The sequence below is a fragment of the Furipterus horrens genome, unplaced genomic scaffold (assembly GCF_987537825.1).
Source record: "Furipterus horrens unplaced genomic scaffold, mFurHor1.1.pri manual_scaffold_8, whole genome shotgun sequence".
NCBI lineage: Eukaryota > Metazoa > Chordata > Mammalia > Chiroptera > Furipteridae > Furipterus > Furipterus horrens.
Genome location: NW_028327178.1, coordinates 58,943,887 through 58,959,014, shown reverse-complemented (window position 1 = coordinate 58,959,014; position 15,128 = coordinate 58,943,887). Strand labels below are relative to the sequence as shown.

At 42.1% G+C, this 15,128-nt stretch overlaps 1 protein-coding gene and 1 non-coding gene across 2 annotated transcripts in view; one reads left to right on the top strand and one right to left on the bottom strand.

Moving 5' to 3' along the window:
• The window catches only part of PODXL2 (podocalyxin like 2), a 63,388-nt gene extending 49,015 nt beyond the window's left edge, over positions 1-14,373 (bottom strand). The window contains exons 1-2 of the mRNA XM_090285901.1: positions 14,196-14,373; positions 5,837-6,115 (exon numbers count right to left, since the gene is read on the bottom strand). Of these exons, the coding sequence (XP_090142027.1) occupies positions 5,837-6,115; positions 14,196-14,361 (445 nt within the window). The 5' untranslated portion in view covers positions 14,362-14,373. The remainder of the gene's footprint in view (positions 1-5,836; positions 6,116-14,195) is intronic.
• LOC150002993 (U6 spliceosomal RNA) lies at positions 2,258-2,364 on the top strand. The gene has a single exon (XR_016512934.1). It is a non-coding gene; the product is annotated as a U6 spliceosomal RNA (small nuclear RNA).
• Positions 14,374-15,128: the final 755 nt, after the last annotated feature.

Sequence of the window (15,128 nt, the reverse complement as noted above, 5' to 3'; positions counted from 1 at the left end):
CGGTTTTTTGTTTGTTTGTTTGTTTGTTTTTGTAAAAGCATATTTTACGTATTTCCCACATGGGAAAAAGTTCAGAAAGATATACACCAGTCCTGACTAGTGCAGCTCAGTGAATTGAGCATCATTCTACAAACCAAAAGGTCACTAGTTCAACTCCCAGTCAGAGTACATGCCTGGGCTGTGGCCAGGTTCCCAGTTGGGGGTGTACTTTAGGCAACAGATGAAGTTTCTCTTCCTCTCTTTCTCTCTCCATTCCTTTCTCTCTAAAAATAAGTAAATAACATCTTTGTTAAAAAAAAGATATGCACAAACATGTCAACATTTGTTAACTCTGGGTAATGAGATTACAATTAGTTTTTATTTTCTTCTTTTAACTTGTTTAACTTTTCTAATTTTCATATAATGATTTTTATTACTAGCATAAAACAAAAATACAGATTTTGGGGGGGGGCGGGGGATGTCTAGGTGAAAGTACTTCTGTCAGCTGGTCCTCCTCTTACTAAACATGCCTGATGTATGAGCAGTAACCCAAAACGTCAAATCATTCTATAGCAGATACAGTCTCAACAAGGATTCACTGTATAGAAACTGTCTAGATCCATGCAGAAAGCTGCTTTGATGATCTGGTTTCTACAAAATTCATTATAGGGATTAGTAATTAAAGTAGCCTCATGAATAATTTCATATAGAAAAGGAGCAGCAGATCTTGAAGTAGAAATCTCAGATTTGAGATTTAGCTCTGACACTTATTACCTGTGTAATTTAGTGCCACTTTTAAATGTCTCTAAGCCAGTTCCCTTATCTATAAAACAGTGATACTAATCATGTCTGCTTTTATAAATCTCATCAGGTTGCTATGAGGCAAAAAATATTATGTCAAAATAAGTTATAAAATATGCACTGGCCAGGTGGGTCAGTTGGTTGGAGCATTGTCCCGTATACCAGAAAGGCTGAGGTTTTGATTTCTGGTCAGGGTACATACCTAGGTTGCAGGTTTGATACCCAGTCAGGGTGCGAACGAGAGGCAATCATTTGATGTTTTTCTCTTACATTGATGTATCTAACTCTCACCTTCTTTTCTCTCTAAAATCAATAAAAAATATCCTCAGGTGAGGATTAAAAATATAATAATAACTTAAAAAATATAAACACTTTATGAATGTTCCTTACTCAAGTGCAATGGGGTTTATGCACAACCATCATTTCATTCCCCTTTACCTGTTAATGCACCTCAAGTCTTCTTTGGAAGGCACTCCTCCCCTCTTCTTAATCCAGGAGTAGGGGGCCCTATCCTTTGGCTTCAGGGGTGCTCAAGACCCACTCTGGCCCAGTGAGAGAACTCTCTCCTGATAGCCTTAAGATTGGTTTGGAAGCAGGTTCATAACCAATACCGAACTAATGGGTCCCCCATCTTGAGATTTTTCCAAAAGTGAAGGGTTGCTATATGAAAGAAGGAAACTGTAGGTACTGGGGGCTCTCAAAGCCAGCACACAGGAATAGCCTGCCTAAGAATGAGGCAAACAAGGGAAGGTGATACACAATGGAGCAAGATGGGCTCTGACTCAGGTTCAATCCCTGGACACCACCTGCTTGGAGTTCTGCAGTTACTGAGTCAGGAAATACCTGTGAGCCTGTTTGAGCAGGGTTTCTAGAACTTGCAATTTCCAAAGAGTTATCTCTTTTCCTGTAAAGCATCAATTAGCTTGTTCACTTGGAAAATTAAAACTGCTTGCAAAGAATTTTATTAAGGAGCTTGGAAAATGAAAGAAGTCGAGGGTGACAATAGGTACAGTCTTGAGATGAATAGGTAACCTGGAAAAATATTCTTAATCATTAAGAATTCTGCATGAATTACAATTGATCCAGCTTTCAAATGGCTTAATGCTAACTGGTGGAGTGGTAAATTTACATTACATTTCTTTTTCCCTGTTTTATTGAGACTACTCTTTTCAATTGAAATGTCAGACAATCATAATATTTTAAAACTGGAAAAGACTTCAATCTATCATTCCCATGGTCTCACTTACGGATGAAGAGACTATAGCCAAGATTAGAAAAGGAACCCACTCAAGGTCACACCACTACTCATCATCAGGCAAGCAGAAATTCCACCAGCTGTTTTTGCCAATGCCCACCCCAGGCCGAGGATTACTGCTACAGAAGGTAAAGGAAGGCATCAGTCCCAGTTCTTCTAGGCCAAACAAACTATAAATGAGAGGTATAATAATATTAGTAAATATAAAATGTACTGATTTCCATGTTTGCTTCGGCAGCACATATACTAAAATTGGAACGATACAGAGAAGATTAGCATGGCGCCTGCACAAGGATGGCACACAAATTCATAAAGCATTCCATATTTTTTCAATTAAAAAATATATTGGTTTCCTCTAACACATACCATCAATGTGCTCCCATGGCAAGAACCCAAGTCCACAGGCATCACTGCTCAGGAGACACTGATTCTAGACTCAGCTCTGCTGCACACAAACTATGTGACCTTGGGCAAAGCTCTTGCTGTGAGAAAGCAGGCCAATCAAAAGATGAACAATGAGGGAGCCTGGACAAAGGCAGCTCTCCTGCTCTAAATCTCTTGTACATTCCTCTTGAAAGGCACTTGTGTCTTGCATCTCAGAGTCCTTCAAGTATGTACAGCAGAGATAAGAAAACAGACCTGTGTTGTGGAACTGGTACACTGTGCACCTGGTACATTGTGCACCTGGCATGAGCAGGAGAAAGAATGTATACAAAGTGTTCACTGCATGGCTTGTGTTCAATGAATGACAGGTATTTTTACTATAATGACACTAGAGAAGCCAATGAGATAAGAAAAGAGATAAAGTGAGAGAAAAAGAAGGGGAAACAATGGGGAGGAGATGTGTGAAGCAAATCTGAGTTAAAACCAAGGTCTTTCTGCTGTGATCCTGAGGAAGGTCTAGGTGCCTAACTGTTGCTTTCTGACCATTCTCTGAGTGACTCCTTGTCTTAGACAGGAATCTCAATAGTTTGAACAAAAGAAAAGTCCAGAAAAGACCAAGTACATATAATTGTCTGGTACAAAGTAAAAGTGGCATTTCTTTTCAATGATGAGAGGATAGACTTATCAATGAATACTGCTACAGCAATTAATTCTATATATGAGGAAAATGAATTAAGTCCCTATCTTATACCACACACCAAAATAAATAACAGAATAAAATATAAAAAATCAAGCTCAAAAAGAATAGAAGAAATAAAGGTGTACATATCATAGACAGGAAAAGGATTTTCTAAACATAAAGCATAGAAAAACATAAAAACATTTCAAAAGGTTATTTTAAGCTTATAAAAATTATATTTATGTATATCAAAAATTACTATGATAAAAGGTAATTGAAAAACCAGAAAAAATGTTTTCTATAATATATACATCAGAGAAATGGTTAGTATACATTTTATATGAAAATGTGTACAATAATAAAAAAGACTCAGTAGAAAAAATATTAATAATAGCTAATATTTACAGAGGACTTACAATGTGCTTTAAATGTCTTACTGCATTTAAATCTCACAACCCTATAATACTACTATTATCCCCATGTCCTAGATGATAAAACTGAGGCGTAGTTTGTTGTTTGTCAAAAATCACATGGCTGTTCAACGGCAGTGCTGGAACTGTGGAATCTGCCTGACTCCAAAGCCTGTTCTCTTAATTACACTATGCTTCAAATCAAATAGAACTATAAATGGACAGAATATGTATATCATATATGTAGAGAGAATAGATAGAATATGCATACATATAAATACATGTGTGTGAATATATACACATTTATAAGTTAAAATTTACTAGTGATCAGGGGGAGGGGGGAGGGAGAGAAGGGGGATAAGTAAGGGAGGGGTTTAGTCAAGGAACATGTATAAATGACTCATGGACATGGACAACGGGGAGGGATATGATTGTGGGATAAGGGGTGGGCTCTGGGAGAGAGCAATGGGGGAAAAATGGGACAACTGTAATTGAAAAACCAAAAATTAAAAAAAATTAAAAAAAATAATAATAAAATTTACTAGTGATCAAAGGCCATTATAATCTTGCCTATCGAATTGACTAAGATTTCTAAATGACAAAATTGAGCAGCAGGAAGGGTTCAAACCTTCATTACAAGCATTTATTACATCTCTGGTGGAGATGCAAACCGAAAGCATGTCTCTGGAGGGTGACTTGGAAATACTTGACAAAAGCGTATGGAAAGAGTCATATCCTTTGTGTCAGATGTGCACACTCCTATAGATCCGGTCTTACCTTTTTCTACCTTGCCCTTGCCCAGGAAGACTGGCCCAGTGGATTACATCAACAGGCCATGTCTTGCTTCCTGACCTGACTCCTGGGCAGAAGAGGGGAAAGGAGAATATGGGGATCCTGGCAGGAGATGGATGGAGGGAAGTTGAGTACACACTCTCTTGGTTCCCTTCCTGTAGGGCCATCTACTCCCCAGCACTGTCTCTCCTTGCAGATTCCTTTCATCCTTCCCTGCCTTTGTCCCTGTGGTTGTAGAGTGCTGACAGCTCTGTTACCACTGGCCCTGGATTCTTCTGTGGTCATCCAATCCATGCCCATACCTTTGTAAAGTCACTGCTCTATAAATAAACCCTCCTTAGATTGTCTTAGCTTGATTGTGTCTTAAGTTTATGATTGGGATGCTGACTGACATACCTTTAGACCCAGCAATTTTATTTTAGAAATAAGAAAAGTACAAAAACATATGAGTATACTTATAGCAGCATTAAAACTGAACACAACCTAAATATTCAACAATAGGGAACTGGTTTCATACGTATGATGAGCCACATGATTGAAACACCATGCAGTCATTAAAAATCAGGTTACAAAAGAATATTAATGATGCAGAAATTCACTTATGAAATATTTTAAGTGAAGACATTATGTCCCCTATGATTCCAATTTTGTATATAAAGTGATTAGGAAAATGTATCCCAAACAATTAGTAGTAATTATCTTTTAATTGTAAGGTCATAGCAGGATTTTATTATATTTGTAGTGTTTTTATATTTTTCATGTTTTCTACAATTTTCATATATTATTTTTATAATTAGAGAACATAAATCCAAAATATTACACATTTTAAAAAGAAAAATTAGAGCTAAGTTCTGACAATGTGCAAGTATGCATGCATGCACGCACACACACACACACACAATTTGACAGTCTGACATTAAAAAATGGGCTCCTGATGGCCAAGAACATATGCACAGCTGCTGTTGCTAGAAGCATGGAAGCTCTGTCACTTACGTCATCAGCTATGGTACACGCTTTCCTGCTGAGCCCAGGCCCCACATGACCATCAGGCAGGCTCTATAAGTCCAGAAGGACAGGCCAATTAAAATGACTTGATGGGGCCAGAAAGATTTAAGGGGGATATGGGATGTGCAGACCTATGGGAACCTTCAACTGAGACAATACAGCACACTTACAGAAAAACAAACTAACAAACACCAGACTTTAAGAAAGACCTCAGCTTGAATCATGACTGAACATCTGAACAGTTATATGACCTTAAGCATGCTTTTAACCTAAGTTTCAGTTTTCTCATGTGTAAAATGGGGATAATATTGAGCACAGAATACGGGCTCACTAAACAGCAGTGAATATTAAAGAGAAAAGGACCTACTGAGCCAATAAGCCATTCAGAATCCCAGAGATCTGGCTCTGAAGCACAGAAAAAGCTAGTGAGGAAAGAGATGATTCCAGCAAGGAAATGGTCCTTTGGCATTTTGCCAAAATGGTGTCATACCCAGCAGCACTCAGCACATACTCTTAGGAAAAAAGAGATACCTGCAGTGGGTCCCAGGTCCAAACTAGAGTCATTCAGTTCCTCCTCCTCTTCCCAGAAGTACTGTGGTGGCTGCAGAATGCGGGACTCTTCACTCTCTTCACTGAGGAAGCCTGACCCAGGGGCTCCCAGGCCAGCTCCCAGTCCCACGGCCTCACTGGGCTCCTCTGAGTCCAAGGGCTCCAGGCCAGTGGGCAACAGGAGGTCCAGAAGGGAGGTGGAAGTGAGGCCCTCAGGGCCAGGTTCATCAGACCCGGCTGCATATGCTCCCAGGGACACTCCTGCACAAACACAAAAGCCAGACATTTATGAGAGGCCAGAGAAGACGGGCTGCTGTGGGGAGTTAAGATATGTGCCCACAACAAAGAGCCTGAAGTGGGAGTGGGGCTTTGGGGGACAGTACTGACACCCAGGGGTTTCAGGGGATTCTGAGACGCCACTCTCATTTCAAAAGAGTCAAAATGCTTAGCCATGGCAAAGCTGGGACACAGGGAGATGGGCAGGAGAGAATGAGGGTTCAACTAACTCAGTATCCGCTGGGCATCCGCTCACTCAGAAACATAAACTGTGTACCCATTCTTGCCACAGCTGTGCTAAGTGGTGGGGGCACAAGTAGCCAATAAGGGGGTCCCTGCTTTTAAGAAACGTGTAGGGACATTGCTGCTACCCTACAATGAAAAATTTCTAAAACTGCATTAAGAGTATGATTTGTATTTCAGTAATATGGGATTCCTGAACAGTCTTTTAAAAACCATGTGAGGTCATAGGTCAAATTCATCCAGTGTTGGTAATGATGTGTTTGTTTAGAATCTTGACTCCATCTCTCCTATTCTACAAAACAAATAAATAAACAGCAATAAATTAAAGGGCATCTTTGTTGTAAAATAAACAAAAAATTGAAAGGACATCTTTTTCTTCTCTCTCATTCACTAAGAATAGGAATACAGTCATATTTGCCAATTCTACAACTTAATTACTACCTTAATTACACAAATATTACTAACTTATTATATTTCTTCCACAAAGTTGCTTAAAACTTCTGGGTCTCTTGGTTTTCTCATCCAAAAAATAAGGAAGGTGAATGAAATGACCTCAAAATTTCATTTTCCACAACCAACATTCAATGATGCAGGAAAGAGGGAATTTCAGGAGTTATTTCCCGCTCTGTCCCTGTTGTGCACTGTGACATAACTTGACAGTAGTTCATAGAAATTGTTAGTGATATTTATAATAAAAATAAAAGCTAGCATTATGATGCTGGGTGCTAAATACTTTGATAGCATTATCTGAATTTTAATCTTTACAACTACCTTACGAAATAGTAAGCAATAAGCTTGGCACATATCAGCACAGTGACTTGCCACTGAAGAAAACAGGGCATTCCAGATTCAGAAGTGAGTTTTGTTCTCTCAGAACTAGAATAAGCATCTCAAATATGATAGAGTCTGTGCATGCTATGTACACACACTCAGACAACACAGGTCCACAAATAACATCTAGTTGTAAGGACAGCATTCCAGAACAGAAAAGGGGCTTAACAAAGTAAAAATTAAGCAGATGCAGATAACCAGGTCTGGAAAACAAACAGAAGAAAGTTCTAGTAGAGAGGACTTGTCACCAAGAAAGCAGGTTCAGGTTTGCATTTTGGCTTCCCTAGCTGAGTGACTCTGAGTAGCTACTTCATTGCCAGCAGCCTTAGTTTCCTCATCAGAAAGCAAAGACAATAATTCTTCCAGCCCTCACAGAGGCAAGGGCATCAGATGAGGTAAGCTCCATGTAGTGTATATAAACTGTGATATAAAGAGCATATTGTATTCTACAAATGTATTATTATCCAATATAAAGAACAGAGAATTGGGACAGTCTTGGCCAGGAAAAGAGAACATTTAAGAAAGGCAATGGTCAGTATCTTCAAATATATTTTTTAAATGTTGATATAAGTAATAAAGATCAGTTATTCTATGTATCTTTGAAAAAAAAAATTACAACTAATGAGTGGAAATGTGGGACAGCATCAGAGGGCTGAAAAGCCTTTAACCAGAAGTTGGTCACCTCTATCCACCTGTCTAACTCTTCCTCCTGCTTCCATCTCATCTTCTGAGAAATATTCTGTGGCCACTCCTAATCTAGGCTACATACCACTCCTATTACCTTAGCCTTCTGAACAAATTATTTTTCTCACTGAATTGTAACAGACCATCTTACAGGCTTCCTTTTACTGAACAGTGAGTCCACAATCATTGTGTCCCATGTGAGATTTAATCTTGTCATTCCAGTGCCTCAACAGCCTCTAAAATGTAACAGAGACTCAATACATGTTTGAATAAATGAAGGAATAAATAAATAAATAACCTTCTTGTTTTACAGATGAAATAACTGAGACCTCACGAGATTAAGGTCAAATAGTTAGTCAACAGAAAAACGGTAATTAGCTGTTTCTCCCCATAAAAAGGTCTCACGGATGTTCCACGAAAAAAGACTGGAAAGTTATTGCTTGCTAAGCTGGGTTCCCTTCTTCCAAAGTATATGTAAAGGAACAGAATACCCAAGATAGCATAAATACTTCATAGGATTTAAGGAGCAAGGAAAGAGGCCAGAACTAAAGACTGAAAGACATCCCACTCCTTCTAGCACTCTGCTCAGGGTCTTCATGACAAATCCAAAACATACGGCGCCCCAAAGTGCAAGAACCTCTCCTCTTGCAAAAGACCTCAAGTCAGTAAAGTAGTTCCCTATATTTTCACCAAAAATCATTTTTACCTATGTCTGAAAGTATGCCATCTATAAACTGTACTCATTTAATAGTTATTTTCTCATTTTTAAAAAGTTAATCAGAATCATATAATATATCAATCATCAGATACAATGCCAATTAGAATCAAACTTTGGTTGTAGATAGGCTGCAGTGTCTTATTGGAGGTAGAAATCTGCATTAGAATTTCAGTTACACATAAGAGCTCCGTTTCTATCATGTATTATACCAGACCCTCTCTGGGGATACAAGCATGAACATGAGACAGCCTCTGCCTTGGAAATAATGACCATTGTTTGGGATTTCTAAGTTTTATATAAGATGTCTAAGTTTTATATAAGATATCAGCTGACATAACAGGCCTGCTCTGCAGGGGTGATGTCCCTAGGGTGGGGGAACGAAATACAAGAAACTAGTCTGGAAAAACTCATGCAGTTTAGGAAGAAAAAAGTCAACTGATGAAAAATATTTGTAATATTTAAATAACAAAAATTTTACAGGTTCCAAGGGTACCTGAGCAACCAATTTTTCAGAGGGCCATGAAGTGAAGATTTTTATTTACATATACCAGTCTCTAGCAGGTATGTTGGGAAAGACATTAGTTCAACTTTTTAAGATAAGGGCAAACCTATTTTTAATATTCTTGGAATTTTACTCTCTACAAAACCACTGGAGGATCAAATACACATTCTCTCTTCAAAATCTAAGAACTCTCTCTCTCAGAGCTGAACTCTTGTATGGTGGCAGAGAAGTCACTACAATCTAGGGCTTGGTCAGGATCTCCCAGACAACCTGGATCTTCAGAAAACTGTGTCTGCTCTCTTGAGGGAAGTCTGACCAACAGTCTGTTGACTTCCCACCTCTAGGAATAAAATGAGTTTTTAGTCAGTGAAGCTCTGTGTACAGAGGAATGTGGTCTGATGAGTTCACTGGGTTTATTCTCTACCATTTATTTCTATGACTTAGGTGATTCTTCCATTCTCTGAACCTCTCTCCTTTACCTATGCAGAGAAGCCATATTCTCTTTCTACCTCTTCTCCATACCTCTTCGTCTTCCCTTCCCAACAGCTTGATAGGAGCTAAAAGAAATTTTGGTAATCTTGCTGAAAAGCTGTGTATAAAAAAAAGGAATTTGGTTTCGTGTTCTTTCTCCAATAAACAGTTCTATGTTCTTAATTATTTTTCCCTGTAATTATTTTTTCTTTTTATGAACCCTTAGCAATGAGAAAATTATTTAGGTAATTATGAGAGGTTACCTACTTTCAAACTTGCCCACCAAAGTAGTAGTTGAGACCTAACCAATCTATGTATAATTTTTTTAAGTATATTTTATTTATTATGTTATTACAGAAGTCCCAATATTTTTTCCCCTTGCTCCCCTGCGCCCAGTACCCGCCTTCCCTCCAGCAATCCCACCTGCCCTTAGTTCATGTCCATGGGTAGTGCATATAAGTTCTTTGGCTTCACTCTTTCCTACATTATTCTTAACTTCCCTGTCTATTTTGTACCAACCAATTATGCTTCTTAATCCCTGCACCACTTCCCCATTTCTCCCCCTCCCTCCTCCCAGCTGATAACCCTCCAAAAGATCCCCATATTTATAATTCTGTTCCTATTCTGGTTTGTTTAGTTGGATTTTATTTTCATTTTTTAGATTCAGTTGTTGATAGTTGTGAGTTTGTTGTTATTTTAATGTTCATAGCTTCGATCTTCTTTTTCTTAAATAAGTCACTTTAACATTTCATAGAATAATGGCTTGGTGATGATGAACTCCTTTAGCTTAACTTTGTTTGGGAAACACTTTATCTGCCCTTCATTCTAAATAATAGCTTTGCTCAGTAGAGTAATCTTGGTTATAAATCCTTGCTTTTCATCACATTGAATACTTCTTGCCAGTCCCTTCTAGCCTGCAAAGTTTCTTTTGAGAAATCAGCTGATAGTCTCATAGATATCCCTTTGTAGGTAACTCTCTGCTTTTCTCTTGCTGCTTTTAAGATTCTTTCTTTATCATTAACCTTTGGCGTTTTAATTATGATGTGCTTTGGTGTGGTCCTCTGTGAGTCTAGCTTGTTTGGGACTCTCTGTGCTTCCTGGATTTGAATGTCTATTTCCTTTGCCAAATTTGGGAAGTTTTCCTTCATTATTTTTCACATAAGCTTTCAATTTCTTGCTCTTCCTCTTCTCCTCCTGGCACCCCTATTATTCGAATGTTGGCACATTTAAAGTTGCCCCAGAGACTCTCCTCATTTTTTTCAATTGTTGTTTCCTCATTCTGTACTGGTTGACTGTTTTTTTCTTCTTTATGTTCCAAATCATTTATTTGAACTCTGGTTTCCTTACCTTCACCATTGGTTTTGTGTGGATATTCCTTTGTTTCATTTAGCATAGCCTTCACTTCTTTTCTTACACATTTGCCGTACTTCAGTATATATGTCAAGCCAGTGATCTTTATCACCAGTGTTTTGAACTCTATGTCTTTTAGGTTGGCTATCTCCTCGTTGCTTAGTTCTCCCACTGGAACCTTGATCCATTCCCTCTTTAGGGCCACACTTCTCTGTCTCCTCATTTTGACAGGCTCCTGGGTTTGTTTGCGTCTGTGTCTTAGGTAGAACTGATGCGCCTGTTACGTTGTAAGGGAGGGAGCCTTAGGTATTTGTCAGTAGAGGGTGACCCATTTCACCACATTGTGGTCCTGTACGTGGGGGAAGGGTCTGAGAGGGAACAAGGCTGCTTGCCCAGCACTCGCCCCTTTTCCAGGCACCTCTCCAACTTCTGTATGGGACTGGTGCCCCTCTAGCTGGTGCCCTGGCCATCGTTCCCAGAGTGGGTGGGTCTGCAGACGTTCTAGGACCCTGGGGGCCCTTTAAACAAGCGGACTCTACTAAGAGACTGGCAGTTTCTTCCTCCACCCCACCCCCCTGTTTTGCACAGTCAAAAGCAATAAGACTTTATTTTCCCTGGTGCTGGACTGTGAGCTGTGCAGTCTTGTCTGATGCTGGGAGTGCTCCCCAGGGGTCCCTCCCTACTTTTTATAATGTGTGACTGTGCTTTCTGCTGGCCTGCCGCCGCCACAGCATGCTCTGCTCCGCCCCTCCTACCTGTCTGGATGAGTATTTCTTCTTCATGTCTTTGTTTGTTGGACTTCCATGCAGCTCGATTTTATGGAACTTCTGGTTGTTTCTAGTTTTGAGGTAGTTGTATTCCTTCTCAGTTGTGGAGGGAGACACAGTGTGTCTGTCTAGGCCTCCATGTTGGCCAGAAGTCTGTGTATGATTACTTTTGCACATAACTAATCTCCCTTAATTGAGACCCCATCTGATTTAAAATTTTAGCATTATAATCTTTGTAATTAATTTTTTTTTCCCCCTGTAACACCTATAATTTTCTGTTACTTCATCACTACCAACAGAGGTTTGGAGAGAAAAAGGGGCATAAAAGGATTCGGGGATTAGCCTCAAAAAATTGAAAATCTGACCCAAACACACTCAGAAAAAGAGGCAAATGAAGCAGGCTTATCTCTTGAGAGGTAAAAAAACACAGCCTTTATAATTCCATGCTTTATCTCCACTGCAATTTGCTCCTGATCCAAACATCCTTTCCTGATTTCTACCATCAGCTCCATCCCCACTCTCCCCCTCATCAGCAGCTCTGAAGTCCAGATCTCTAAGCCCTCGCCAGAAACCAATACTGGAGTTGCCCAACAGCATCTGTTAACACAGCCCCCACACCCTTGAGTGTCAGCTACAACAGAAATTATCTAGCACTGTCACCCCACCACACACATACTTATACTCTTCTCTGTGTCTCTACATGTCAGAGAAATAATGCTAAAGAGTTTTTGTAGGGTTTCCACACAAAGGTGTGTGAGAAAGACACATACTGCTAGGCACACACATGTGATCCATACTTCAGGAAAATAATGTGTCATGAAAAGTGTGTATGGGACGGAAGAGAAGGGAGAAAGAACAGAAGGGAGAAAAGTTGCCCACCAATAATCCATGGCTAGCAATGTAAGGGTCAGGCAGTTACAGCTGGGCATGGGTCCTGACACACTTTGCTGGCCAGTTCTGGTGTGGCTATTACAAAAAGAAATAGTAAACTAATCAATATTTACTTACTGACTCTCACCTTCTTCAAAGAGGATTTAAGGTTTGCAAGGATGCAGGTAGGTGTGCATAAATGTGGACAGTTTTACTATGCACACCACTTATGTCCTTATTCATCCCTGACTGACGCTGGAAAAAAGGTACCCCTGCTGAACTGAACCTTCCTGGGACACGCTCAGGAGTGGCCCCTTTTCCCTCCCACAAGTTTTCCCTGGCATTCTGTCACTATGGCCCGTGTTATCAAGCAAAAATTGCTCCTCCCCTCAGGGAGAGACCCTTCACAAGTCTCTCCTTCACTCACATACATCACATAATGTGCCTGTCTTTGTGGGTTAACTGCATGGAGAGTGCCTACTAGTCAGTGTCCCATGCACACTGCTACACATACACACAGTATACCCCCTATGTGTCCATTAGAAGTGAAGTCACTCCAGGCTATCTGATATGGTAGTATGCACACACACTCCACTCCATCAACAGCAATTACCAATCACACCTTAATATGTACTCATGACATCTCTCCCTATCTCTCTGTCAAGCCACATGGAGAAGCTGTTTAGCCATGTCCTGATTTGACCTGCCTTTGCATACAACTCTTCTCCCTACCCCACTTCTGTGATGGTGGCCTGTCTCATAAGCCATCACATACCTTGTGCCGCACCACCACAACCACCACCACCACCACGCACATATCTAAATCCTAAGCCTGCCACTCAGAAGCTGTTCTCAGGCTCTGTCTCTTTCTCAGAGGCACATCCATTTCACACTTGCCCCCCCGACCCTCACCCAACCTACATCCCAGTGCCCTTGAGTAGCTGCTGGATGGGAAACAGTCTCAGAGGGTCTCTCACACATCCCTGCCGTCAGCTGTGCAGGAGCTATCCAGCAGTGTTACTGCCACAGAGACCTTCTGGGGCTCCCATACCTCTTTTTTGTCAGCTCCTAATAAAGTAAGTTGCCCCACACAGCCTAGGACATGCATTCACAACGACACACCCCTCCTTCCTGTCCAGTAACACCACACACACGTAAATATATTCCCCACTGTCGCAGCAGCTCTATGTAGATGTTCTTTGGCAGTCTCCCCTAGAAGACACAGACACTCCCAACGCACGCTCACTGTCGTGGCCCCATGGGACCTTTAAATGGTGTCTCCCATTCTTCTGTGGCTGTCGCAGAGGCTGGCGGCCCGTTCGCCCCTCATCCAGTGCCGCAGGGAGCGTGCTCAGGCGGCCGACGACACGCCCGGCTCACTCGTGTATGAGTGTGTGTACGGCTCACGCATGGAACGGCTCACACCGCAAGCACACGGGGTCCTCCCACGCCCCCACCCGACTCCCTGTGAGCGCGCGTGTGTGACGGAAGGACCTCGCCACAGCCCAGCCAGCCCGCGCTCGCCGCCCCACGCCGGTCCTTTGTTGGGAGCCGGGAGCTGTCCAGCACCACTGCCTGCGTTCCTCCCGCCCAGCTGCGTCGCCACCCGCCGACGCAGCGCGTACTCACCTGCGGCGAGTAGCAGGAGGAACGGTCTCAACAGCAACCGCAGCGGGACAGCCCGCAGCAGTCCGCCCATGGTGCAGCAGTTGGCCGCCCGCAGCCGCAGCAGCGCGGCGCCTCGGCCTGCGTTGGAGGCCAGGCTGGCGGCGGGGGCGGTACGCGCCCACCCCATTGGGCCACGCTACTGTCACTCACCCTTGGCCCCGCCTGGTCGCGTGCCGCGGGCGCAACCCCGCGGAGAAGGGGCGGGCGCGCGGGCCACCCCTCCGCTTTGTACCCTGCGCCGGGTCAACCAATTAACGCCGCAGAGGCCTGGAAGGGGCGGGGCCGCGAGCGGGAGGCCTGGAATTTGGGGCCTCGCACCTCGGAAGAACTAGGCTGGCCTGTCTGGCAGCAGCAGCAGAGGTGAGCTCCTGGAGCCACCCAGTCACCCATCCCCTGGAAACATTTCCTGCGCACACAGGAGATGGGGAGTGGTCACTTTCATAAAATGAGATTTATCAAAGGACAGAGGAGTGACCACTAACGCTGGACATGGAGTGTTGCCAATTGTACGTCACGAGGCTAAACAGCAGCCCCAGGAGAAGTGGGGTCAGGAAGGGCTTCTCGGACACTTGAGAGGGCAAGCCATGTAGGCCAAGGTAAGAGAAGGACAGGGCAAAAGCCAGGGGCCAGGATGGAGCAGAGAAGCAGCTTGCAGCCAGTCTAGTGCACATCCTTATTTCAAATTGGCCCTGAGACCTTGAGTGAACCTCTTCAAACTTCTGGGCCCCAGTTGCCTCATGTGTTGACAGTGGGCTTTGGGTTATTAAGGCAGCTAGCTTTTCTTTCTTTCTTCTTTTTTTTTTTTTTTTTCAAACTATAAGAGAAAGTTTATTCAGAAAGTCACAGAGGTGGGAGAAGTGAGCTGTAGAAGCAGTGGGCTCAGGAAACAAGTTA